Source organism: Accipiter gentilis, chromosome 9 (assembly GCF_929443795.1).
Source record: "Accipiter gentilis chromosome 9, bAccGen1.1, whole genome shotgun sequence".
Lineage (NCBI taxonomy): Eukaryota > Metazoa > Chordata > Aves > Accipitriformes > Accipitridae > Astur > Astur gentilis.
In genome coordinates, this window is record NC_064888.1 from 40,282,523 (window position 1) to 40,306,109 (window position 23,587).

Consider the following 23,587-nt stretch of genomic DNA (forward strand, 5'->3'; position numbering starts at 1 on the left):
AAGGATGATATTTTAGAACTGATTGTTTGGTTAAAATTTATTAAAATCAAACCAGAACATCTAGTAAGCATGGCTGGTGAAATGACATGACTTCCTACAAATGCCAGTTTGAATTACAATGAGAAATTACAAATGGCTTCTGCAAGGACACCAATGCTTTCTACTGTACTGGCCTAGTTCAAGGTTAATGTGAAGTCCAAGGTGACTCTCATTTCTTGGGGGGAGAGCTAATGTATATTTAAAATTAAGCTCCATTGTCTTTTGTGTAACTCATGGTTATCTATGCCAAAGAGACTGTAAGAGAGGTTTGGTGGCCTGTGGGACATAAGGAATCTGAAGTGCAAGAAGAGCAGTACTGCGTGGGGCCTGGTGAAGCTGGTTACAGCTGGCTGTGGATTTAAGTAGTACAAATGGATGAAGATGATCATGACTATGAAGTCTTTCTAGTGTTCAGAGTTTGCTTGGGGCTCACACTTCAGAACTTGCTGAATCTTCCCCTCTCCTGGCACTTCAGGGCTGGATTTTACAGTGGTGCTAGCAGAGTGTGTTGCAGGGCACTACTGAGGATCCTTGGGTTGTGTGTTTAACTCCTGAGCTTGAACTGTAGCCAACAGATTAAAAGTAAGCTGCATTTCTTCTCCTTTTCCTTTCTCCTCCAACCCTGCTTATTAACTGCTGCAAGAGAGCATGTTCTTGTCTTTTGATTCAGGTCAGCAAGGTAGCTACTACTGTCAATGGCCCAGACTTCCCCTGCTGGGGATGGTGGCTCTGGAACCAAGTAGACACGCATTCCTCTAAGCCCTGTGAAAGAAACAAGTAAGAGCGTGTTTCTTAAACAAATCCAAAATATTTAGAACAATCTGTTTTGCAGTACATCCTTAAAAGGACTGTTAGTTCATTCCTGGTACTCCTACATATGTGTCTGCTTAGTTTTTCCTTTGTCAACTACTTTATCTCTCTTACAGGGTTGGTTTTTTTTTTTCCCTTTGTCCTTTTCTCCCTTCAGTTTTCTGAAATAGTGCCAAATGTGTTACCCAAGCACTCAGAAACCCTGTGGGAAAGGAGAGTTGTTCTGTCCACATTTAGGTATGAAGTTGGCTGGGCAGTGTCCCAGACTGTTCTGCAGCTACAGGAGAGATGGCAGCCACCTCCTGCTCTGTGTATTGCAGAGCATGTGGCTCTTCACTGACAGTAAAAGCAGCCTGAAGGGACTGATGTACCAAGGTGCTTTCAGCTGGCACTGTCACCCAAAGTAGTCCTAGCTGCTTTTTTCTGTCCTCCTGGCGTGTTTGCATGCCAGCATAGTGAGATGCATCTGGAAACTAATCTTGCTAAAAATGAAGCTTGCTAAGCTTGGTTAGGGGATGTTTTTGTGGGGGGGTGTGGTGGTGGTTTTGTTTGTTGGTTTTGCTGTTTTAGTAAACCCAGACTGGTTTCCTCATCACATCCACAGTACGGCTAAACCTTGATGGGGCTGTTTATGCTGTAATAAGGGAGTGGGAGGTGTATGGGTAGGAACAAGCTGCTGGAGGTGGGGAAGCATCATGCTCCATTCCTTGCTGGAGTCGGTTCAGGCTAGCTTGAACTGTTTAGGGAAGTATAGCAAGAATTAGTCACTGACAGGTGTTTACCTGCCACGCTAGCCTTGGCTAAATATGGCAAACAGCGCCTGTTGGGATGGTTGCAGGGGAAGAGTCCCTGGTATGAGCTGTACAGCCTGGCTTCCTTCCTCCATTCCTTTGTGATACTGGGAAGCAGTGTGGCGTACTTGCCTGCTGTGCCAGGTAACAGTGATGCAAGCTTACAACTTTCACCTGGGTAAGCAATCTTGTATTGTCGTCTGTGTCCTATACATATATTCTATCATACTTACATTTGTGTGTGTGTGTGTATATCTTTCAGAGTAGGTAAAACTCTGCATTCCTTACTCCTTGGTAGAAGATCTTAACTTCTGAAACACTTTTATTCTGGTCTCTTGACCAATTTTTTTAAAATGCTTGGTGATGTTTTATGCTAAAAATAATTGAATAAATGATCAAGTTAAAAATAGTTACTTAAATTTATCTTGGAAGCACTGATGGTTAACTTTAATATAATTCACGATTTTCCACTGTCCAGCGTCCTTTTAGGGTGCAACCCTGCAAGCAACTGACCAGCTGTTAATGCAACAAGGGGCGTGGATACCTCTGACAGATAGGAGAGGGGATAAGGACATATTTCAACAGTAGTTCTTGCATGTGTGCTGCTTTGTCCTGTAATGATATGTTAGAAAGATGCTACATGGGCTGTATGTAGGGGTAAGAGCTGTTTACGTGGGGAAAAAATAGGTGATTGTCATACTCGCATGCATTGGATGGCTTCAGGTTTAAGGTACATTTTCTTGGAAGTTACTTATTTTTAAGCTGATGCAAGTTGCTGAGCTTGATGAATTTAAAAAATTTAGTGTACAGAAGGTTCTGTCTCAAGCTGTCATTACCTGGAGACCGATCTGCTGTTGATTACATGGTAATACTAACATGGGAGATCCTGGAAACGAAGAAAGAGGAGAATGAACAGAAGGGTGTGGTTAGAGGCCCCTAAAGATTTTTCAGACAGTCCTTCTCTTTTTTTATTAATTGATGTGTCATATTTGCTTGCGAAGGAGTTCTTCCTCTAAGAGGAGAAAGTCTTCTCAGACTGAATGGTTTTTGGCACTCAAAGCGCTGAAATGGTGGAGTAGTTATTGATAATAAAACTTCCTTTATGACCACCTGGTGCGCCCCTGGTGAATAGTTGGAAGAGGGTGAGGGCAGAGCTCCAGAGAATGCTACAGCTTGTGCTGAGGACCTGCGGTTTGACCACACTCTCAATGCCTAGAGGAGCAGTAAGATTTTTAGCAAGTGTCAGAATTAGGTTTTAATGGGTCAGTTGATCAGCCCCTCGCTTGCTGGAAGGTCACCTTGGCACTTAAACCAACCTTAGGATCAGTTGTTAGATGAGTAAGTGAGAGCATATGTACGATGTAGACCACTTGCAATTGTATCTGTAGCAGAAGAGAAGCAGCACAGGGCTCCGTGTTTCTGACCTGGTGTATGTTACAGAGGGATCTGTCTCTGCTTCTGACTTCTAAATGCATCATTTGGTTGGTTGAGAAATCTGCCTTCTATTACCAAGCAGTTCAAGGAATAGTGAAGTTGAGTACTATTGTCCCACATGTGAGGCACAATGACCTCCTTAAGATGAAGTGTTTCCTTTTGTAGTCTACTCAGATGTGAGAACACATTATGGTGGCATTGCTACCTCCTTGAATCAAAGAAATCTCGAATCCTTGGGTGGTTCTTTAGGTATTTTTATTTAAACAGAGGCATCTTTACACTCTTCCATTAATTTAGCAAAAAAATGTATTTATTTTAACAGGTATATTGTTGAAATTAATTCTCTTTGGTTTTTCTTGTTTCATTTCAGCTTAATCCTGTTCAGCCTTGTCAAAGATTTAGAATGTCTGCCCTGTAGTATGTGCAAGACTGCATATGTGCCTTTTATATAGTGATGCTTTTACATTTTTTGAGGATCAGGAGCCTACTGCAGAATCAGCTAGTGTAGGCTGTGTGATCCCCCTACTTTTTGCTGCTCTGCAATTACTCATTTGTCTCCACAGCAGTTAGACTGAGGTATTGTTGCGGAATCTTTAACTACATTGACAGCAAATGTGGTTGAAGTGAGGGTTGCTATTCTCTGTTCTTACTTGCTTTTAGTCTCTCTCACTGCATATTTAAACCTTGCTGCTGTTGGGAGCTGTTTGCAGAGCTGGTGGGCCCCTGTTCTGACCCACTAAGGCAGTGCTGCTGCCCAGTTCTGTCTTCCACAACCTCTCTGCTGCCCCATAGATAAATGGCAGAATGGCATCAGTCTATTTGAAAGAATTTGCCTATTTCATTTGCAAGTTATGCCAGCCAGTGCGCTGTAGAAGTATCAGACAGATAGTGAAGTAAATAAAGGCTGCTGCTATAGTATTTTCTCTGGAACCTTTTACATCTGGCTGTTCTGAAGTCATTGGGACTGTGCAATTAGGGCAAATGGGATTTAATTTTCTAGATATGCCTGTAAGCTCTTGCATATTTTCCAAGTTTACTTTAGTTGCACTAAACCCTGTAAATATTTACATGTTCTAAAGAATAAACTTAATAGCACCTTAGCTGAAGTAGTTTGGTTGTAGCAGCTAGGCTAATTATGGGCTTAGTTAATATGAGCAAAGGTAGTACTGATATCTAATAAAGAAGATAGTTGTAACAGTTGTAGCAGGAAAAATACAGAATCAAGATGGTACAAATAGTTGTTATTGGGTGATTAGTATTTTTTAAATTTAGTCTTATTTAAATAACTTATTCTCTATCATGTGTCTTCTCAAGTATACTGAGATTGCATATTCCTGATCCACGCTGTCTAAGACTCGGGGCTTTACTAGAAAGAAAAAACCTTGGCTCTCAGTGGTTTGAAAGAATATTCCAGTAAGAGGAAATGCCTGAATTGCAAATGGGAACACAGTTGAACCTATAAATGCAGAATATTAACTTGCACTTGTATTTTCTCATGACGTGGGTGCAGCACTTGGTGTTTTGTCCTGTCACTTGGGATGTCAGGCTATAGTCGTGTGTTTGTGCATTAAGCAAAGCAAAACTTGTTGGGACACACACACAGAGTCTGGCATCTTCAGTTGCAACACTAAACTAACATTTCTGGAGTCTACTTCAAAGAAAAGCTGTTTGTGCTGTGGATCAGAAGTAGATGTTGAGTCATAAAGATCTGTTTGCATTTGTGCAGTGCTTGTAGCTAATCGGAGTTATGCCCTCGCAAGAGGTCTAGCTGCTGGAGCACTCAGGGGTGCTGTGTGAACAATCTTAAGGCAAATGCCCCTCTTCCTTTTGACATTTTAACAGTCTGAGGAATGCAGTGGGTGTCAGTGGGGAATAATCCAACTGGCACGCCACTGTGTTAGAACACGATTCAGAAGCTGCTTGTGTAAGTAATCAGGCACTTGTGTGTTATGAAATGTAGTGAATTATAACATCAGTAAATATTTCTGTAATATTTCTTGTAAATAGTGTTTTGTTAAGCTTTATTTAAATAGACTTAATGAATTGGAGGCTCTCATTCATCTGACAGAAATCAAAGCCATTGTATGAATGTGCCTCCTATTGTCAATAAAAGCATATTCAGACTTCATTTTGGAGTGGTGATACTGAATTTAGGAATTGCAGGCAGTTATTCTGAATGTTGCCTGTAGGCAAGTTTAGCCCATAGTTTTGGGGCAAGATTTGTGTTTTCTGGTTCAGATTTCTGGCAATCTGCCCGTTATTACTGTACTTTTGCTCAGTGTTTACTGCAGCCTTCGATTCTACTGAGTGGTACTGTAAGCAGGCTGGCACCTGCCAAGCTGTCAGGAATTTTCCCTGTTCTTTTGAAGCAGCTAAAACGGAGTAGATATTTGGGAGATTGGGTAAAGAGAAATTTGGACTTCTCTTGCTGTGGCTAAGAGGGGCCAAAGAGGCTTGTAGTGACCATAGAATATCGGCCCTGTGGTAGTGATGCTCTGGGTACTTGGGTCATAGCTATTTCAATGCAGGTTAGTACCAGACATTAGAGCATGCAGCAGGTTTGCAAGAGGAAGCTGCTTATAAGGAGGTAGGCTTGTAGTGGTCTCTGCGCAAAACATTATGCAGAATGAGCCCTGTATGGTTTGATTTTGTGTGTCATGTTTATCTGTTGAGACTCTGTTACAAAACAGTTAGTGCATCCAGAAGTGAGTTTGTCTGGACTTGATGTAAAAATTTCTTGATGCTTCCCTCTTCCACCCTCCCCCCAAATAGTCACTTGGCTGTTTGGATTAAGGAATAGAGGATGATGAGAGATGATGCATGCACATAGTTACAGCACCATCCCTCCATGAGCTGTAACTGTGCTAGACTGATGTGTCATTTAGCACTGTTCTTCACTTCTAGATAAAGTATTGCCAACCGTATACCTAAAACACATTTACTGTCTCCATTTTTTAAAATAAGGCCTAGAAAGCACACACAGTTTGCCTGTTTTTGATGTATGTATTGATCTTTAGCTTAAACTTCATCAGTGGAGTTTAAAAATGTACTTTTAAATGACAGCTTGTATAACAATTTTAGTAATTAATTCTAGGACATGAGGCTTTTAGGAATGTCAAGTATTGCAAGACGTGGGAATAAACTGCAAGAACTGGCAGTACTGCATACAGCACATGTCACTGATTGGATCCTTACTGCATCTTGTAGTAGTTAGTGCTTGAAGGCATTGCCAAACCTCACATGGCTGCCTCTCAGCATCGGTCTTACACCTCAGTTGTTGCTGAGGTTTGATTAAGAGCAGGTTGATAATAAGTTGCCTTAGCAGCTGAGGGTGGGGGACTAAAAGAATAATTACAAATGTGAATTGACTGGGCACTGACTTAAGGCTGTAGTAGCATGTACTGCTGTGTAGTGTGTACTTGATAGACTGGCCAGCTGGAACTGTTAGGATGATCTGGGTCTGATCATCTGTCATCGAAAGATCATTTTGGGGATGTTTGTTTGAATTTTGAAATTAGTCTGGGATAGTTGGATTGTCAGAGTGGCTACCTACTGGTCTTGGGTGGTCTTTGGTATGTTTGTCATTGGGGGGGGTGTGGTGGAAGGTACAGATACGGTAACAAGAATCTTTTCTGTGTCAATAGAAGTGGTTAAAATATAAAAGCGTATGGAGTAGCTATTTGTCTTTAACAAAATGTCTTTCCTAAATTAATAAAATAATAAAAAATTAAGGGTGTTGTAAGATAGCAGTGAATCTGCTCTTCTATCAAGATTCTTCTTTCCCTATGGATTCTTGGGTTTGCTAACAGGTGATCTTGTGCCAAAGCTGTAGTGTAACTTGTTTTAAGAGGACGAGTCAGGAGAAATTGTCTGACTTTGATGTCTATGTATACATACATATCTATACACCAAAAAAAATCCCCCAAACCCCAGTAAGTCAGTTTGCTGCATATGGTTGGAATGACATATCACAAGCAGCCTTCATATTGCCTTATCAGTGGCATAAATGTAATTGCAAGGAAATAAAATGCTACACTTGGCATTCTTGTTATGGGTACAGCATATATTGACAAAACTGTACCTTTTGCTTTGGTATGATTTAGTTTCACACAGAAGTGGAAATGTTGCAACAAGAGCACAGCTATGTTGCTCACATCCCGTATTGCATTCCTTTGTTGCATGTTTGGAGAACATCTTGAAAACCAGTGAATCTTCAGTGTTTGTTTCCCTTCACTGAAGTAGCTTTTCTCCATCAGTAGCAGCTCTTTTCTTTGAAAGAAAATACTTTTTCATCAGCAAAGGTCTAACTTGGAGAACAGGAAGTAAAACTGGACAGACAAAACTCTTGTCTAATATGTTCTTTAGCTCATCTGGGGTGAATATGCAGGCAAGCGCTTAAGCAGAATTAGACGTTAATGCTGGAGTAGAGTGGGAATGTTTTCCTGTACAGGCAGACCAGAAACATGCATCAGAAAACTTAGAAATTGTTGCCCTGTATTGTTTTCATTCTGCCCTGGCCTGTTAGGACTTTTGAGTCCTTGATGAATGGGTAGATGTTGTACTACTGAAATTTACGGTTGAGTTTGTATTTTGGAACTTCTCTGCTTTAGACTACTGTTGAAATGAATAGTCTTAACTTTCTTCTGTAGAGGCTTACTAAGCAGAGCTGATAACTTTGTAGAGAAATGTCTTGCACTGATAATCCCCCCCCCCCCCCCCCCCCCCCCCGGTGTTTCTTCTGAAAGCTTTGTAATCTCAGTATTAAAAATGATAGACTTTTGGCAGAGCTAAGAATGCTTTCCTAAATCCTGGATTAACCAGTAACCCAGCAGTTAGTGTGCTCTTCTGGTAGTAGGCAGTTCCATTTGTTGTGTTGGGTTTTTTGATTTTTGGTGGGTTTTTTGGTTGTTCAGGAGTTTTTTGTTGTTTGGGGTATGGGGGTTTTTGGTTTTTGGGGGTCTTTTTTTGTGGTTGGGTTTGTTTGGGTTTTTTTGTTTATCATTTGAATATTAGTCCTGAACGGTAGTGAGTGCCCTGATTGAGACTTACCTCTTCCTTACCTCTTTCCTTTCTGATCAATTTTTGAGTCTTGGTAAGCAAATTGAGTGAAGGATAGACTTGAGTCTCAATTTCCAGCCTCATGGCCTCTACTCAACTGCTGACTCTTAGGAGTTGGCAAGAGGGTTTAGCTACAGAAATAGGGGAGAGGGTTTTCTCGTTTCTATGATCTGCACTCTTCTGTTGTTGAGCTGCTGCAAATAGGGCTGCTTCTCAATAGTGAAGTAGAAGTGTTCTGTTTACTTCTCTATTAAAGATGGCTTTAAGATCACTTTTGTTTCCTCAATTCAGCATTACACTGTTCTCTTATGAAGCATATCTCTAAAATAGAATCTTTATATTTGAAGGACTTTCTAAATTTAGGAAGTCTTATATTGGAACTGAAACTATTAACACCACCACATCTTATTGATGGTGTATTCTGATAATTTCAGCTAAGGAATGCTTTTAGCATGAATAGTCTTGACATGAAGCATGATACAGAAGTTAGAGATTCCTAGGGACTTGAGACATTCGGGTTTCCCCCCCTTCCATCTTGCTTTAGAAAGTACACACTGTGTGTATGTGTGTGTAGTTTCTCTTTAATTCAGTTTTAATAGAGTATCCTGAATGATAACTGCGTGAGTTCAATTGGTAGCAGAGATGGTGAGCTGAAGAGAAACTTTGTGCTCTGTACCCTCTTCCAACACTGTTTTAAACCATACTTGAAAGAAAGAAAAAACACTTTTGTTCCAAAACCCTTTTAATAGATCTGTTTCTTAGATCCAGTAGTTTGTTTTTTAAGATAAGTTAAAAGGGAAGATATAATAATCAAACTGATCTCTGTAATATGAATGAATGACTTTAGTACTGCTGATCAAATGAAATGCTAGCGAGTGTGTTATACTAGGTATTTCATCAAGGGTCCTCAGCACCACTTCATAGCTGGCTTTTGATCTGCCATGTCTTCCAACTAGTTTGGCTAGTGGAAATGCTCTAGGAGGTGAGGTAAGTGTAAATATTTTGTAGTCTTATGTTTAAAAAAAAGAAATAAAAATTTGCAAGTTTCTTGGTATACAGTTGATCTTCATGTTATGTCTGTATCAGAATAGGTGGAGGTAAACTGCGTTAAATAAGATAGCTCGATCCAGAATGGCTCATTCACTAGCTAAAATGAATTGTATTTAATTTTTTTTTTCTTCAGGAGTTGTAGAAGGTGATTTAGCTGCTGTTGAAGCTTACAAGTCATCAGGAGGAGATATTGCCCGCCAGCTTACTGCAGATGAAGTACGCCTGCTAAATCGCCCTTCTGCTTTTGATGTTGGGTACACGCTTGTACATCTGGCAATACGCTTTCAGAGACAAGATATGCTAGCAATTTTGCTTACGGAGGTGAGTTACTTTGGCCCTTGAGTAGATTGAATGGGAACTTTATGTAACTGCGCCATTGTTTGCAGCCAGTGACATGTAACTTTATTTGCTAGAAGATAGAGGCTGATATTGTTAGAAATACATGAATTGCTGCTTTGTGCCTTTGTTGACGTTTCTCCTTAAGAAGCGAGTTTACTTTAAGACTTTATGTATGTTGTGGTCTTGAGGATGTTCAGTTTTCTCATTAATGAGCAATCTTGGCACACGTTCTGACCTTACTGGCAGTGGAGTGAGCTATTGTGAGGCTTCCTGTGCTTTGGGTGGGGGAGAGGAAATGCCCTGAAAGCAAAACCCTGAGATCAATGACAGCGTAGTTTTTTCTGAGTTTTGTTAATGAATAAGTCTACCTGGTCGGTCTTCCCTGGTTTTCTTGGAAACTTCTCTCCCAGAGAAAGGCAAATTTCTTGCTTTGCAGAATTGCTGCATTTTTTCCCGCCCTTTGCCCATTTTACAGACTGGTTGGTTCCTCTCTCTGGTCTCCTTGCTCTTGCATGTTCCACTTCCTTGTATATTTTTGTATGGTCCGCCTCACCTCTGGTGATCTTTGTCCACTGCCATATATGTCTTCTTACTAGGCCCATAAGTAATTCTGTTATCTTTTTTTGTTTGTTTCCTTCATCTCAGACCTCTGGTTCCTCATCTGATCAGAGCCAAATTTTTATTCTGCCTCCTTCCCTCTTTTGATGCTTATTGCAATTCTGAAAGCATGTGTTCCTGAGAAAAGTAGCATGCCTGAGAAGCTCAATAGGATGACGGAACGCATAGGGTTGCGCAATTAAGAAGAGTAGATGAAGCAAGACAAATGTACCTGAAGCCTTGAGAAGAGTATATAAATATATGTGGCTAGTATCAGTAGTTTTGTGCTGCTTACATAGCTATCTGGGTGGAGTTACGTGTTTAAAAACAAGTTAATTTGCTGAAATACTGTCTTACAGATTTTTCTGTTCGGTTTTCTTTCAGTTTCTAGGAATACTTAACTCAACATACCATTTGTGAAAATGCTTAGTAGTGTTTGAGCCACAGTGGTACTTTCCTTTGCTAGGATATTAACTAGTGAAAATGTGTATGTTAAAGTTGTTTTTTTAATATATCTAGTGTCATCCCTGTGTCACTTGTCCTGTATCATTGAATGAGTTCCTGCTGCCAGTGATGATCTGGAGAAATTTAAGTATCTTAGCTTAGTATTTGGGAATATTCTTTGTAGGAAACTGTCTTGTGCTGTGGTAATGAAGTTCTTTGTTAAATGTACACTGGGCTCATGCATAAGTTAAGAGGTATGTTTCCTATTGTTACCTAGCTCTTATCTGTGTTTGGTTTGGTTTTTTTTGTTTTGTTTCCTTTTCCTGCTGGAAGTGGTCACCTGTTAATTCACTTCTTTTATTTAAAGAGGTTTTTAACCAGCTTTATGTTATCAGCTACATGACAAATGACACATTAATTCATTGAGAGTCACTAAACATTTATTCTTTCAGGTTACCAATGTTTACGCTTCTGTTGCATTACTTGCTAACAAAATGCTGTCCACTGGTGGTTATCACTCCTAAGTCTATTTAACTAGAAATAATACTGAGTGCAGTAACTGTGTTATGTTACAGGTATCGCAACATGCAGCGAAGTGCATTCCTGCCATGGTGTGTCCAGAGGTCACAGAACAAATTCGTCGTGAAATTGCTGCATCTCTTCATCAACGAAAGGGAGACTTTGCTTGCTATTTTCTGACTGACCTTGTAACGTTTACGTTACCTGCAGGTAGTTAAGAAATTCTTCTGATGGAAGAATTTTTTTTTTTGTCACCTAGTTGAGGATTGCTTGTTTTGGATGTATACTTTGACTTTTCTGATGGTGCTGCTGTGTGTGTGTATAGGTCTTATTTATGAAGTTTTAATAGCTTAGGTCAGATTTAGTAGTTGAATTTGCTTATTAATATTCAGTATTTCCACACTTCAACCCATACGTTGTTCCTGTGAAGTGAACATCTGTTGTATTCTTTAGACACAAGGGAATTTAAGAAAAGTGGTATATTCTAAGGAAAGGCCGTGTTTAAAGTTAAGATTGGAGCCTAGACGTTTTTGGGCTCTAAAATGACTTTTCACGTAGCTATGTTAGCTTTCAGTCCTTTCTGTTAAGGCCCAGAGCTGCTATTTGCATTTGTATGTGGTCATAGCAATAGCACTTTTTGAATACTATTGAGATACTCTGCAATCAAGAGAATGTTTGTCTACTAACAAAAAGCTATTAGAAGACTTTTAATCTTCAATAACTGTTTCCTTTAATAGAAATGCTACCAGAGGTAAGAAAATGCATAGATGGAAACTGTACTAATCAGCAGATCTGTTTGTCTTTTTATGAAGCAGTGGCATTGTTAAGAATTGTATTTGGAACTTTTTGTTTGAATGTTACCTCATCTCCTCCTCTTCAAAAAGTCTGGATAATAGTTGCCACTTGTATATCAACTATCTGTTTGAGGGGCTGTATTCAGTTGTATTCTGTGGGTCACATATGAGAGGCAGACAGTGTGGGTGTACAAAGTGTCTGGAGACTAACCCTTCATTGCTGTTTGGGGGAGAGGAGCGAAAGAGAGGCAACAGAAGAGTTCTGTAACACACGTGAGAAATGTTGCTCTTGCCAGAACTGAGGAGTTTGTTCAGTATTTTCAAGAGATGTGTCTTAAACCACTGTGCGTCTCCTTGACATATGTAATAGCCATTAAATAATTAAGGAATAAGAACGTTCGGAAGCATCTGTACATCAAGACTGTCAGTGTATTTCCACTGCCATCACACTTAGTCAACTGAACACCTTTTGTAGTCAACAGTTAGCAGTTGGTCTCAAGACAGCATTTCCAAGGATATTGGTATAAATCACACAATCCTATTCAGATATTACCTATATGATGTAGTTTAAGAACCAGTTTCCACATGGTCTTTCAAATAAATGGATAAGATCTTCCTGACGAGTCCAGACGTTAAAGTGCCAATCTTCTGAATTGATGGCTGGCCACTGCAAGCCAGTTTTAGTTTAAAAAAATCCTAATCAATCATACCAAAAACCCCCACCTCACAACACCATGCCTGCACCAAATAATAGTATGCTTCAGTAGCAACTCATATGCCTAAGATATGGACTTCACTTTTCGAAGCCCTAGGGTATGAGGTATTGAGCAAGACTGGCAGATATGACACTGGAATTGAGAGGTCTGTGTGCCCTTGAAATACCACTTAGAGCCCAGTCATCATCCTGTAGACTGCCTGAAGGGATGCTAGATGTTTTTGTTTAACTGTTTGATTTACTTCCTTAAGTTTCATATATTTAAGTTTCACAATTGTGCTGAAGCTAGCAAAGTGTCTCTAGCTGCTGATCTGCCTAGCTATCCTTTACTACTTACCTTGTATTGAAATGCAGGCCACGAGCAGATCTTCAAGCTGTTGCAGATGTGTGTGTTTGTGTTTTAGAATGTGGGGCAGTGTTTGTTATTTTACATGATACAGGAGTCACAAAAGACTTTTTGTCCATTATATAACTTTCTGGATTTTTTTTTTTTTTTTTTTTTTTTTTTTGAGGTAGAGCCACAGTTGCAGATTCTGTCTGTAAAGCTCTTGGAACAGTTGTCAGTAGTGGCATTTTCTGTGTCATAGCTTAATAGTTTTCCCACTTCTTGTTTTCTAGCCTGCAAACCATTGGGGTTCTCTGAACTATATTTCATTGAAGTCTGCATGAAATGACTAAGGAAGTGGACATTTTGTACAAGAACAAGTCTCTTGGCAAACTGTACCTGTCCATTGGGGGAGACCGGGGAGGGGAAACCATTTAGATCGGTGGAAAACTATTGCTTAGGATTGAAACTATCCTAAATGTAGTAGGGTTGAAAATACTCTTTTTTTTTTTTTTCCACCTCAAAGTGGTTCTCTACTTCACTTTCTCCTTCAGAGAAATCCATTCTTACCCTACGCATGCTGTGACGATCCTTTCCGCATAAAAGGTATGACAGTCAGTCTGAGATGCATATCTGCTTCAGTGTGCTTTATGAAGCCTATATGGTCACAAATGACAGATCTGAAAATAGCGGCAGCATTTCAGAGGAGACATAGGGATGATAGGGCGAAAGCTGTTGCGTAAGTTCTCCTGAGCCATCAGCTGGTAATGTGTCTCTTTTACAGTCAGTTACATTAAGTGACTTTTGTATTTGCGTTCTATTTTTCCAGATATTGAAGACTTACCACCCACAGTCCAAGAAAAGTTATTTGATGAAGTACTTGATAGAGATGTTCAGAAAGGTAAATGCTGTGAGAATAGCTAGAATCTCTCCTTGCTTTTCATTAGAGAATTGTGATTAAAAAAAAGTGCATGCGTGTATATATGTGGCTTTGTTGCCTGAATTAGTTTTAAATATAGATTTGATGCTTTCAAGTTAATCTTCACCCTGGAATTATTTTAGGGAGAGAGAATGGAGTCTGTAAAAATCATGTTTGTAATGTATCTTTGAATTGTAAAGATTTTTAAAACTTTACAGTTTTAAGTCGCAAGCTCTTTACGGAAAACTGAGCAAATCTTTCCACTTCAGTAGCAATCCTCTAACATATGATATGATGCTTTATTTAAGGCTATGGTTTGTTTTGGGGTTTTTTTTCCTTCTTGACAGTATTTTGCCTGAGGAATGCCTTTAGTTACTGCAGTTCACCTATTTTTGTAGTATGAAGGAAAACTAGTTTTGTTCATGTAAATTGTTGAGATTATGCTATTACTGTGCTGTTTGTATTCTCTGAGACTTCAAATGAATGTAGGTTTTAAAAGAGGCTATTGTCATGTTGCAGAGCTAGAAGAGGAATCTCCCATTATTAACTGGTCGCTGGAACTGGGTACGCGCTTGGACAGCAGATTATATGCACTTTGGAATCGGACTGCAGGGGACTGCCTGCTTGATTCAGTACTACAAGCCACTTGGGGCATTTACGACAAGGATTCAGTGCTGCGGAAAGCTCTTCATGACAGTTTACATGACTGCTCACATTGGTAAGTTAGTTTTTATGTCAACTTTAAAGATAGCTTTCCATGTAGCATAGTAGTTGATAGCAGTATAGTATTAAAAAGAAACACAACCACCACTCCCCAATTTACTGTGGGTTGTGTGCCTCAGAGATGTTGAGTCACAGCATGATTCATGTAGTAATCTAGATCTAGCGTATTTTAAATGACAGCACTGGAAACTTGGACGTTCTGAACTCAGTGCCAGTATGTGATATTCAGCACATAGCATCTAAAATAGAGTAAAATATTTTATGCTGTGTGCTTGTCAAGAGTGTGCTAACCACAGTTACTAAGACTGGAATTTCTGTATACTTGCAATGTAGATCATGCACATGCCATGCCTTGCTGCTTGGTGGAAGCTTTGCAGAAGATTGTTAGTAGAAGATAGCCTTTTATTCCTGTATAAACTTTTCAGTATTTTCATTCCATCTGCTTAGTTACAGCTTTATTCGGTATTGCTCTTTTTGTTCCTGTTCTGTCTGCTAAAATAATGGCAGTAAAGCACAGAGTGTTGACGTTTAACTAGTGCTGTCATTTGGCCATAGAATTAATTTATCAGTCTGTAAAACAACTTTTGTTGTTTTGTGCTGGCAACCTGCTTTAGTCCTGATGCTGTGGTTTGCCTCTGTTAGAGGAAAAATTCTTACAGTTGGACCACCAGCAGTTCCAACAGCTCTCAAGTGTGTAATGGGACTATGGGAAGAGATTGATAAAGATAAATAATGTAAGACACAGGCGATTAGTTTTCTTACGTTCTTGTAGTCAGGGACAAGACAAACAGCATCAGCAGGCACACTAGAGAGAGAGCCTGTCCCCTTGCTCTGTGCACTCCGCAGGAAATCAACAACAAAGGTTCATTTTGGTGATACCTATAAGTAGCTTTTGTGATTACTGTCCCCAGCTGCCTGCTGCTTGGAGAAAACTCCCCAAACGAGCATCCGGAGCTGGATTCAATAAAGCAGTGCTTCAGTAATAATTCTCCCGAGAACCTGTTTCCGAATGGATCTGTCACTACTTTAGAGTTGTTTATAATGGAGTGTGCATCTTGACCATGCAGGAATGTCCCTGGCATCACAAGCAGTTCCCCTGAGGCCAGAACAGAAACTTATGATAGATCAGGTTCTGTTCTTTATGGTAACAAAACCAAGCATGGTATCCAAAACCATGCTGCAAACTATTGAGGTTTAAACCAATCTTTCAAAATGTTAGTATTAACTGTTGTTGACTTAACTGTTGTATCTAACATAACACTCATTATTTAGAGTGTATTAAATCTGGTTAAGCTTTTTAGTTCATGTTCTAGACAGAACTTGCATTTACTCTGAATTTACTTAATCTTTCTCCTTACTGGAAGAAGCACAGTTGTTTTTTAACTGATTCATGTGTTCCTTTATGGTTTGAATACAGTTGCCTACCTTCAGTCTGGATAATCTTGCTTGCTAGTTTGTTACTGGAAAAATTAGTACAGGTTCTAGTACAAACCTCTACAGAGCTACATCCTTAATAGGAACTGGTCTGCCTGCAGAGGCTGTTAGTGATGGAAATTCTTGAAGAGTCAACTGACATGTTAGTGGCGATACTAGATCAGAATTGAGTCATAATGCCTTTAAAAAAATCCAGATTGAGGCTGTGAGAAGTCTTTTAGTTAAGTTCTGTTGTAAATTGATTATCCTGTACATCTTATACTTGCTGCATAGATTCTATGTGGGAAGATATGTTTACTTTCAATTTTTGTGGGCTAGGATGTGCAGCAGATAAGAAGTGCTGTTGTTGTCACTGGCTTTAATAATTGCTGAAGGAAGAGGCTCTTAAATGCAATCACTAGTCTCAACAACAGTATGCTTAAACTTTTATCTAGTGGAATTGTTCTTCAGAGCCTTCACAAAGACACTTAAAACCAGGTATTTTTATAGTCAGACACAGAACATTCATGTAACTCATTTGGCCTCATTTTGTGATGTTTGTTTAGGTGCTGAACAAAGAATCTATTTACAAGAGGCAGTCTAGTGTCTGGTACTCGGAAAAAGCTCAATAGGGAAGCTCCCAGAGGCTCTGGCCTGTGGAGTCTTTTCCACTCACCTTTTAAATGACTACTTTTTTTTTTAGTTTACTCAAAAGTGTGTTCTGATTTGTCCCTTTTTGTATTCTACCATTAGCTTTTGGTGGAGAATGGGCATATGCCTAGGTTGGCTTTCAGGGTTTTGTTGTTGTTATTTTTTTACAGATGCATTCAGTTCTCCTGTGTTAAACTAAAAAGTTTGTTTTAAATGAGATAAAAATCTTGAGCCTTGACTTCTGTCTACAGAGCTACCTCCTGTGAACATCTACAGATAACTGAGTCTATGGCTGTCTAACTCAAAGAAGAAACTGCTTTAGGAAAACACTTTTGCAGTAGAGCTTTTGTGGGGAATAGTTTGGGGTTTTTCTTTGTTGTTTTTTTTTTTTGTTGTTGTTGTTTTCTTTTTTGCTGCCACCCCTTCTTTCCCACACCCCCCCCCCTTGTTTTTTCTTTTCCTGCCTTTGTTCTGTTCTCCCCCTGCCCCCCCCCCCTTTTTTTTTTTCTTCTTTTCTTTTTTTTTTTCTTTTAGCAGAATCTAACTAAGCTTCTTTCAGGAGACCTGGCAATTAATTCATTTAGCACAAGGTGTTAGGTTAGAGATTTCTGGGGGAAAACAGGCAAAATATCTATCAGCTGCAAAGATGGAGGCAGTTGATCTATTTGGATAGAAACTGGACTGTAGATAGATCCAGGAGATTCCCTGTAGATGTATTAGAGTTGAGTGAGCACAGAGACCTATGAAAATGTCTTACTAATAGGTCTTTTAAGCCATGCAGAAGTTTTAGCTGTACTTGGGAAGGCCAGCCTGGTTGGTGACAGCTGTTACATACACCAAGATTTTAGGATGATTACATCTTTACTGAAAGCATAGGAAAGGTTTCTTCCACGCACACACACACTGTCTGTTAATTTTCTCAGATTTTAATTACATGAGTTCATTTCAGTGACTTTTTTAATAAGCTGAACTTCAGAATGGTTTCTTTGTGTTCACAGTAAAGGCCATTGTTTAAAAGTTGGCTTAGCACTCTTTGCTAAACGCGTGTTCCTAATGTGAAGTTGTGGTCTTTCCATAGTGTGGTGATCAGACTGAGTTTAAAATGTTAAAAAGCCAGCATCTGCTTTTCAATGTGTAGGTCACTTTTCTTTTTAATTGATTAAGATAGATAAAACATTAGGACTAAACTAGTGTACAAAAATGCTAATTTTAATTTAAACAGAAAAACAGAAATCCTGTCACTGTAAAACTTTCAGTGTAAATGGGATTAATCCCACTTTCTATATTCGATTCTTATCCATGCTGCTTTATAACTGTTCCACATAATGTGAAATTACCATACTCTTTGCTCCAAAAACTGATGTAAAACAGATTCTGCCTCTTAACCACAGTCTATTTGAAGTTGATACGCAAGTACTTTGGAGTTAGTTGGCTTGTGATATGGTCAGCAACAGAGAATACCTGTATTGTTTGTGTGAGAAGAATGAGCAACTCCTCTTAGGTGAAATGGAATGTCTTAGTTATGTTTCCTGTACATCAACACTTAAATAATCCTAAATAAGGCTTCGAAAAACCTATTACAAGAAGTATCAAACTAGCCAGGAGACTGTTAGGAACTTGCATCTATTACAGCATGTCTGCTGTAGGCATTGCGATCCCAAGTGATCTCTTAAATGAGGATTACCAAATGGAGTCTCCTGAAGATTAAAAACCAAAACAAAATCCAGTTTCCCTGACGTATGCTCTCTTTTCTTCCCACTTCTTTACAGACTTGATAAAAAGGATTACAAGCTTTGAATATTGCTAGCAAGTGTATGGTGGTTGAGTAAATATTTTTGTCTTTACTACTCTTTCTCTAACATTTTAGGTTCTATACACGCTGGAAAGAGTGGGAATCGTGGTATTCCCAAAGCTTTGGTTTACATTTCTCATTGCGAGAGGAACAGTGGCAGGAAGATTGGGCATTCATACTCTCTCTTGCAAGCCAGGTAAGAAAACTTCTTTATAGGATGTCTGTTAGAAAGGATATTCTAACCTCTGAAAAGAAATTTCAAAATTCTTATTCCTGAAGAATACATTGAGTTCTTGATGTTTAAAGGAAAACATTCCTCTTAAGCCAGTAACCTTAAAGTATTACTGGGTAGACTCTTTTGCCAAAACAGAAAGAATCATTTAAAACTCTAATTTTTGATTTTACCATTAAGCAGTACAGTACAAAGAAGTATGGTGCTCTTGGTGCCAGAGTGAATTCTGTAGAATAAACTAATACACAATTGTCTAATTGTCCTGTCTCCTAGCTCCTGTGATACTTACCACCTAGAACAGGCCTACAAATCTGTAAGCTTACACCACTTAAACTTCAGCAAGTTGATTGTTTTCTAACTCCCCTCCAAAATGAGATTTCCGTTCCTATAAGCGTCTAACTATGGGAATATTTTTAGCTCTTCTTTTAAAGTATAAACACGATTTTGGTGTTACTTTCTTGTGATCTGTTTTGGATGTACTCTTTTCCTATCATCAAAAGGTATTTACCTTAACCTGTTGTCAGACAAATGAATTATTTTTAGACTACACGTTATGTGGAGGTTCACTTCTAACTGCAGAATGAAAAATGTTAGATTGAACCTGGGCAATTGGACAAAGAATTATTTCTGACAGATTAAGTTCTTGTGCAAGCTGAAATGTTTTTGCTTCTTTCCAACTGATATGTAATAGTCTTCTAGTCTTTTGTTTTCCTGTCAAAGCTAGATCACTCTTAAAAGCATTTTCTTTCTCAATTTGGAGACTGTTTTTCAGATTTTAAAGTAGAGAATGGTAGGTTCTGTTTTAAGTGACATCTGTCTTTGTGTTTGGTTCAGCCTGGAGCGAGTTTGGAGCAGACACACATTTTTGTACTTGCACATATTCTTAGAAGACCAATTATAGTTTATGGAGTAAAATATTATAAGAGTTTCCGAGGAGAAACATTAGGATATACCCGCTTTCAAGGTAAGCCTTTAGTTTTTTCAAATTTAGCTTTAAAAAGGGTTCAGCTATAAATCATAAACATAAAGGAAGTTGAAAGGAGAGTCACATCAAGCTGTTAGCTGGAAGAGGATGGAATTGTCTTGTAGGTAAATTTGCATTAGCTATTAAAAAGAACAAAACAGTCCCCTGAAAACTTGCAGTTTTTCTTTGTATAATGGGCGTGCTGCTTGTAGCCACAGTAAAAATGTGTTTTGACCTCCACTCAACATGCCTTTAGTCTATAATTTATATGAAATACTCTGATTGTGAAAACATATCAAAAGTTGTGTGGTTTGTACTGCTGTAAGACACAAGAGGTTTAATAAATGGAATTTGAAATTCCGTCCGCTTGTGGTACTATGGCTGTGAATGTTCATTTTGGAAACTAAACTGTATTTAGCATTTCCTGAAGGAGGCTTACAAAGTTGGGGGTGAAGCAGGCAGGTGTTAGCATTGGCGTAGTTTCTCACCAGAGTGACAGTGATATCTGGGTGCTCTTTCAGGACGAAGGGGCATGCCTTGTTACTCTGCAGCACTGCGGGAGACCTTTGTGAAGCAGCCCTTAAGAGCAGTGAAAAGCAGCCAGCCTTAAAGCGAGAGGCAAGGGTATACAAAGAAGGGTAGAGAAATTGAAGTAGGGTGGAGAATGATAAAGTTGGACTTTTTTTGTAGTTGATTAAAGTAAAAGAGGTGGTAACTTGAACGTATGGCGTGGAGGCTGAAAAGGAAGGAATTCTGTTCATAAATGCTTTACCAACAGTTATTATGTGAGGTATAAGATTAGGTACCTTTAGTTAAGATTACAAATTCACTTTTGCAGTCACTGATAATGTAAATTTCACTTTCTGCAAAAGTGAATTCCATGATGTAGTTAAAAAGAAGTGTTTAAAATTTATCTGTGTTTCAGTAATTCACACTTTACAGCAAGTGTGATGTAAATACTGGCCTATTTCTCAAGTAGTACTATAATTTTACATAGCTTGATCAGGTTTTTTCTGACTGTTTCTCCTAGTCTTCTAAGCAAACAGCCTAACTATCCTTAAGATAAATTCGAAGATGTTTAGCTGACTCAGGTTTTGCTCAGACATATGTTTGTAGATTTCTAAAGATGCATATTGTATTTTCCAAGCCAAATATGTGTTTGGGCGACTTTCCTCTGTATTACATGCTAACACTTTATTATTTAAAGAATAGAAGCATAAGAGGGGATTGGGAGCATCTGTACATGCTCAGCTGTAAACAAAACCCATGTGGGAAGAACTGTTCGATCAGGCGCTGCGGCTGTGTTACAGGGTGTTGGGGCGTTTGTTTTGCCCCTGGTTCATCTTCCTGGCCTCAAGTATATCTGCTTGATGAGTACCCTGCAGTTGTTTTCATCAATACATCACTATTTATAGCTTACTAGAGGACTTCCCAAAGCATCTCTTTTTGTGATTTTCAAAAAAGTATGCTAACTTTGGAAAGAGGCAAACCCGTAATGTATAGAAGAACTCCAAGCTGTGGAGTTAATGTCAAATGTGTAACGTATTATAACTATTTTGAGTCTTCAGAAGATCTGAGAAGCTGTTTGGCTTGTAAGTTTGGGGCAGTGACAAAACTACTTTATGTGAGGAAATGAAATACTACTTTGAAGAGTATAAAAATTTGGTATTCTTTGTAGTTATATGTTATCTTTTATTTGAGGTGATGAAAGGATAGACTGGGGAAGAACAACTATTCATGCGTTATAGACCTGACACTTCAGGTTTGTGTTGCTTTTAACTCAAAGGCTGAATGGTTTGCAAAATGTTTTTATTTTATAGATTGGGCATTGAGGCAGACAAGTGTTACATGGCCTAAATATGCTGAAATTGTTTTCTTGCTCTGTGAACTAGAAGGTAACCGGGTGTCTGGGACAACCTTTTACTAGACATGTGTTTCCAGGAATTAAGTCAGATAAATATTTATGACTTGTGATTTGCTTGCCACAAGCCACATCCATCCATCCGTAGAAACATGCAGCACTGCGAACAGGTGAACTTAGGAGCCTTGTGTCAAATTACCTGGAGTTACTTCTATCCCTGTCCAACCACATTTTTGTGGTTAATGTGTGCTAATTAAATGCTAGCAGCACAGCTGAAACTGAACAGCCGTCAGACTCTGGGTACTATGGGCTGCCAAGACAAGTCTCCTGTAAATTGTACAAGACTTGCTGTTCTGGGCTTATGTGTGAGCTTTGCTTAGCACGTGCCCCTTCGGTGAAGCTTTGAGGAGTGCTCGGGCTTCTCTGACTTGCTGTATAGAACCCTGCCTGATCACGCTCACAAAAAGAGAGAGGAAAGAAAGGTTGTGGGTTATAATAGAGATGGGGAAATGAATTTTTTTTAATGCTTACTTAACATCATAGTTCAGTTTGTAGCACCTTGGAAAAGGTACTGTAAACCCCCTACTCACCCCTGAAATCTTCTCCCTGATCAGAATTTTTTTCTCCAGGGATTCCTTGTTCCAGTTTGGTATCCTTGCTGTAACTGCTGTGAATCCTATAACTGACGGCCTCCCTGTTTCCTAGATTGCAACTGTTTAAATATTAAGGCTTCTGCGTGAAAGATCTATTTACTTAGCCTCAAGTATGCTCCTGGTCTAGCTGCATGTATTTAGTGCCATGAATATACAGCTTTTAAAATGAAACAGGAAAAAAGGTGACTGACCGAAATTAGTATCGGATCAGGTTGGAGAAACTAAATCCTATGTGGAAGGCTTCTAGGATAGGTGTTAGCCCATGCTCTTCCTTTTCTGTGACATGTGTGCATGTCAGCTGTTTTTACTCTACCTTCTCAATTTATATCAGATTGACTTTTATAAATCTTAAGAGCACTAGATATTCTCCCTGGTAATGCTTGAAATTCCCTTCTTGTGGAGTTCATCACATAAATACTGAGGAGGAATGGAAAGTGTAACACATCCTTCTGTCTTGGCGAAATTATTAGTGTGGAATTTTTACTAAGATAAAACAATGATAAAAAAATTTCCAAAAAGTTGCTGAATTTCAATGTGGAGATTATGTTGAGGCAAACAGATTAGTTCCACTCCTGAAAGGTCATGTACTTATGCCTGACACAGGAGTTCTGCGTTGTTAGATGAGACATGAGATGTCCCTAGAGATGATACCCTTTGCTTACCAGGGATTTCTGTGCTTGGGGCCAAAATCTACCAGTTTGAGGCAGCAGGGCATTAACTATCTGTATTAATTGGCAATAAATTAAACTAACCTTCCCCAAATTGAATCTTGTTTTGTCCATGATGGTAACTGGTGAGTGATTTCTCTGTCCTTGTCTTGACCCACAAGCTTTTAATGGGTTTTTCCCCCGTATTGCCAAGGAAGGGGAGTGAGAGAGCGGCTGGGTGGGTACCCGGCAGCTAGCCAAGGTCAGCCCACCACGCTAGCGTAAGTATCCCGAGGAGTTGGCACAGTTGGTGAGTGGAAGGAGGGGACCTTTTGATGTATCTCTATGATCAGAACTTGTGGAAGAAGAGGGGTAAGCGGTCATCCTGAGGGTGCCGATGCTTTCAGTTCTGAAAGGCCTCGGTAACCTAACCAACATGTATATAGATAGCACCATTGTATTTAAATGAAGCACACGATATTAATAAATGTGTTGCCAACCCTCGCTGCTTGATTTGTTTTGCTGATGCTTCAGCCTAAAGATTGGAAAAAAGTTTATGAAGTTTATTTCTCTGAGTATGCACGAAGAATGAATTTCCAGGAATTGAGGGACTGACTGTATTACATTTGACTGTTAGTATGTTATTTTCAATGTAACTTTGAATTTTGACCAGATGTTGGGTTCTTTCTCCAAATGTAAAGGCTTGACATTTTTTGGTTAGCACTTACCCCTTGTTCTGCATCTTTTGTGTTTAGCACTGGATTACAGTGAGACCCCATTGTAATGGGGATGGGAGGAGGGGAGTGCTAAGAAGGTA

The 23,587-nt window shown here is 39.2% G+C and overlaps 1 protein-coding gene across 3 annotated transcripts in view; it reads left to right on the forward strand.

Moving 5' to 3' along the window:
- The window catches only part of ZRANB1 (zinc finger RANBP2-type containing 1), a 47,116-nt gene that overhangs the window by 17,848 nt on the left and 5,681 nt on the right, over positions 1–23,587 (forward strand). For all 3 annotated transcript variants that reach the window (XM_049809960.1, XM_049809959.1, XM_049809958.1), the window contains 6 exons: positions 9,316–9,503; positions 11,138–11,291; positions 13,745–13,816; positions 14,354–14,552; positions 18,489–18,609; positions 19,480–19,609. In XM_049809960.1, the coding sequence (XP_049665917.1) occupies positions 9,316–9,503; positions 11,138–11,291; positions 13,745–13,816; positions 14,354–14,552; positions 18,489–18,609; positions 19,480–19,609 (864 nt within the window). The remainder of the gene's footprint in view (positions 1–9,315; positions 9,504–11,137; positions 11,292–13,744; positions 13,817–14,353; positions 14,553–18,488; positions 18,610–19,479; positions 19,610–23,587) is intronic.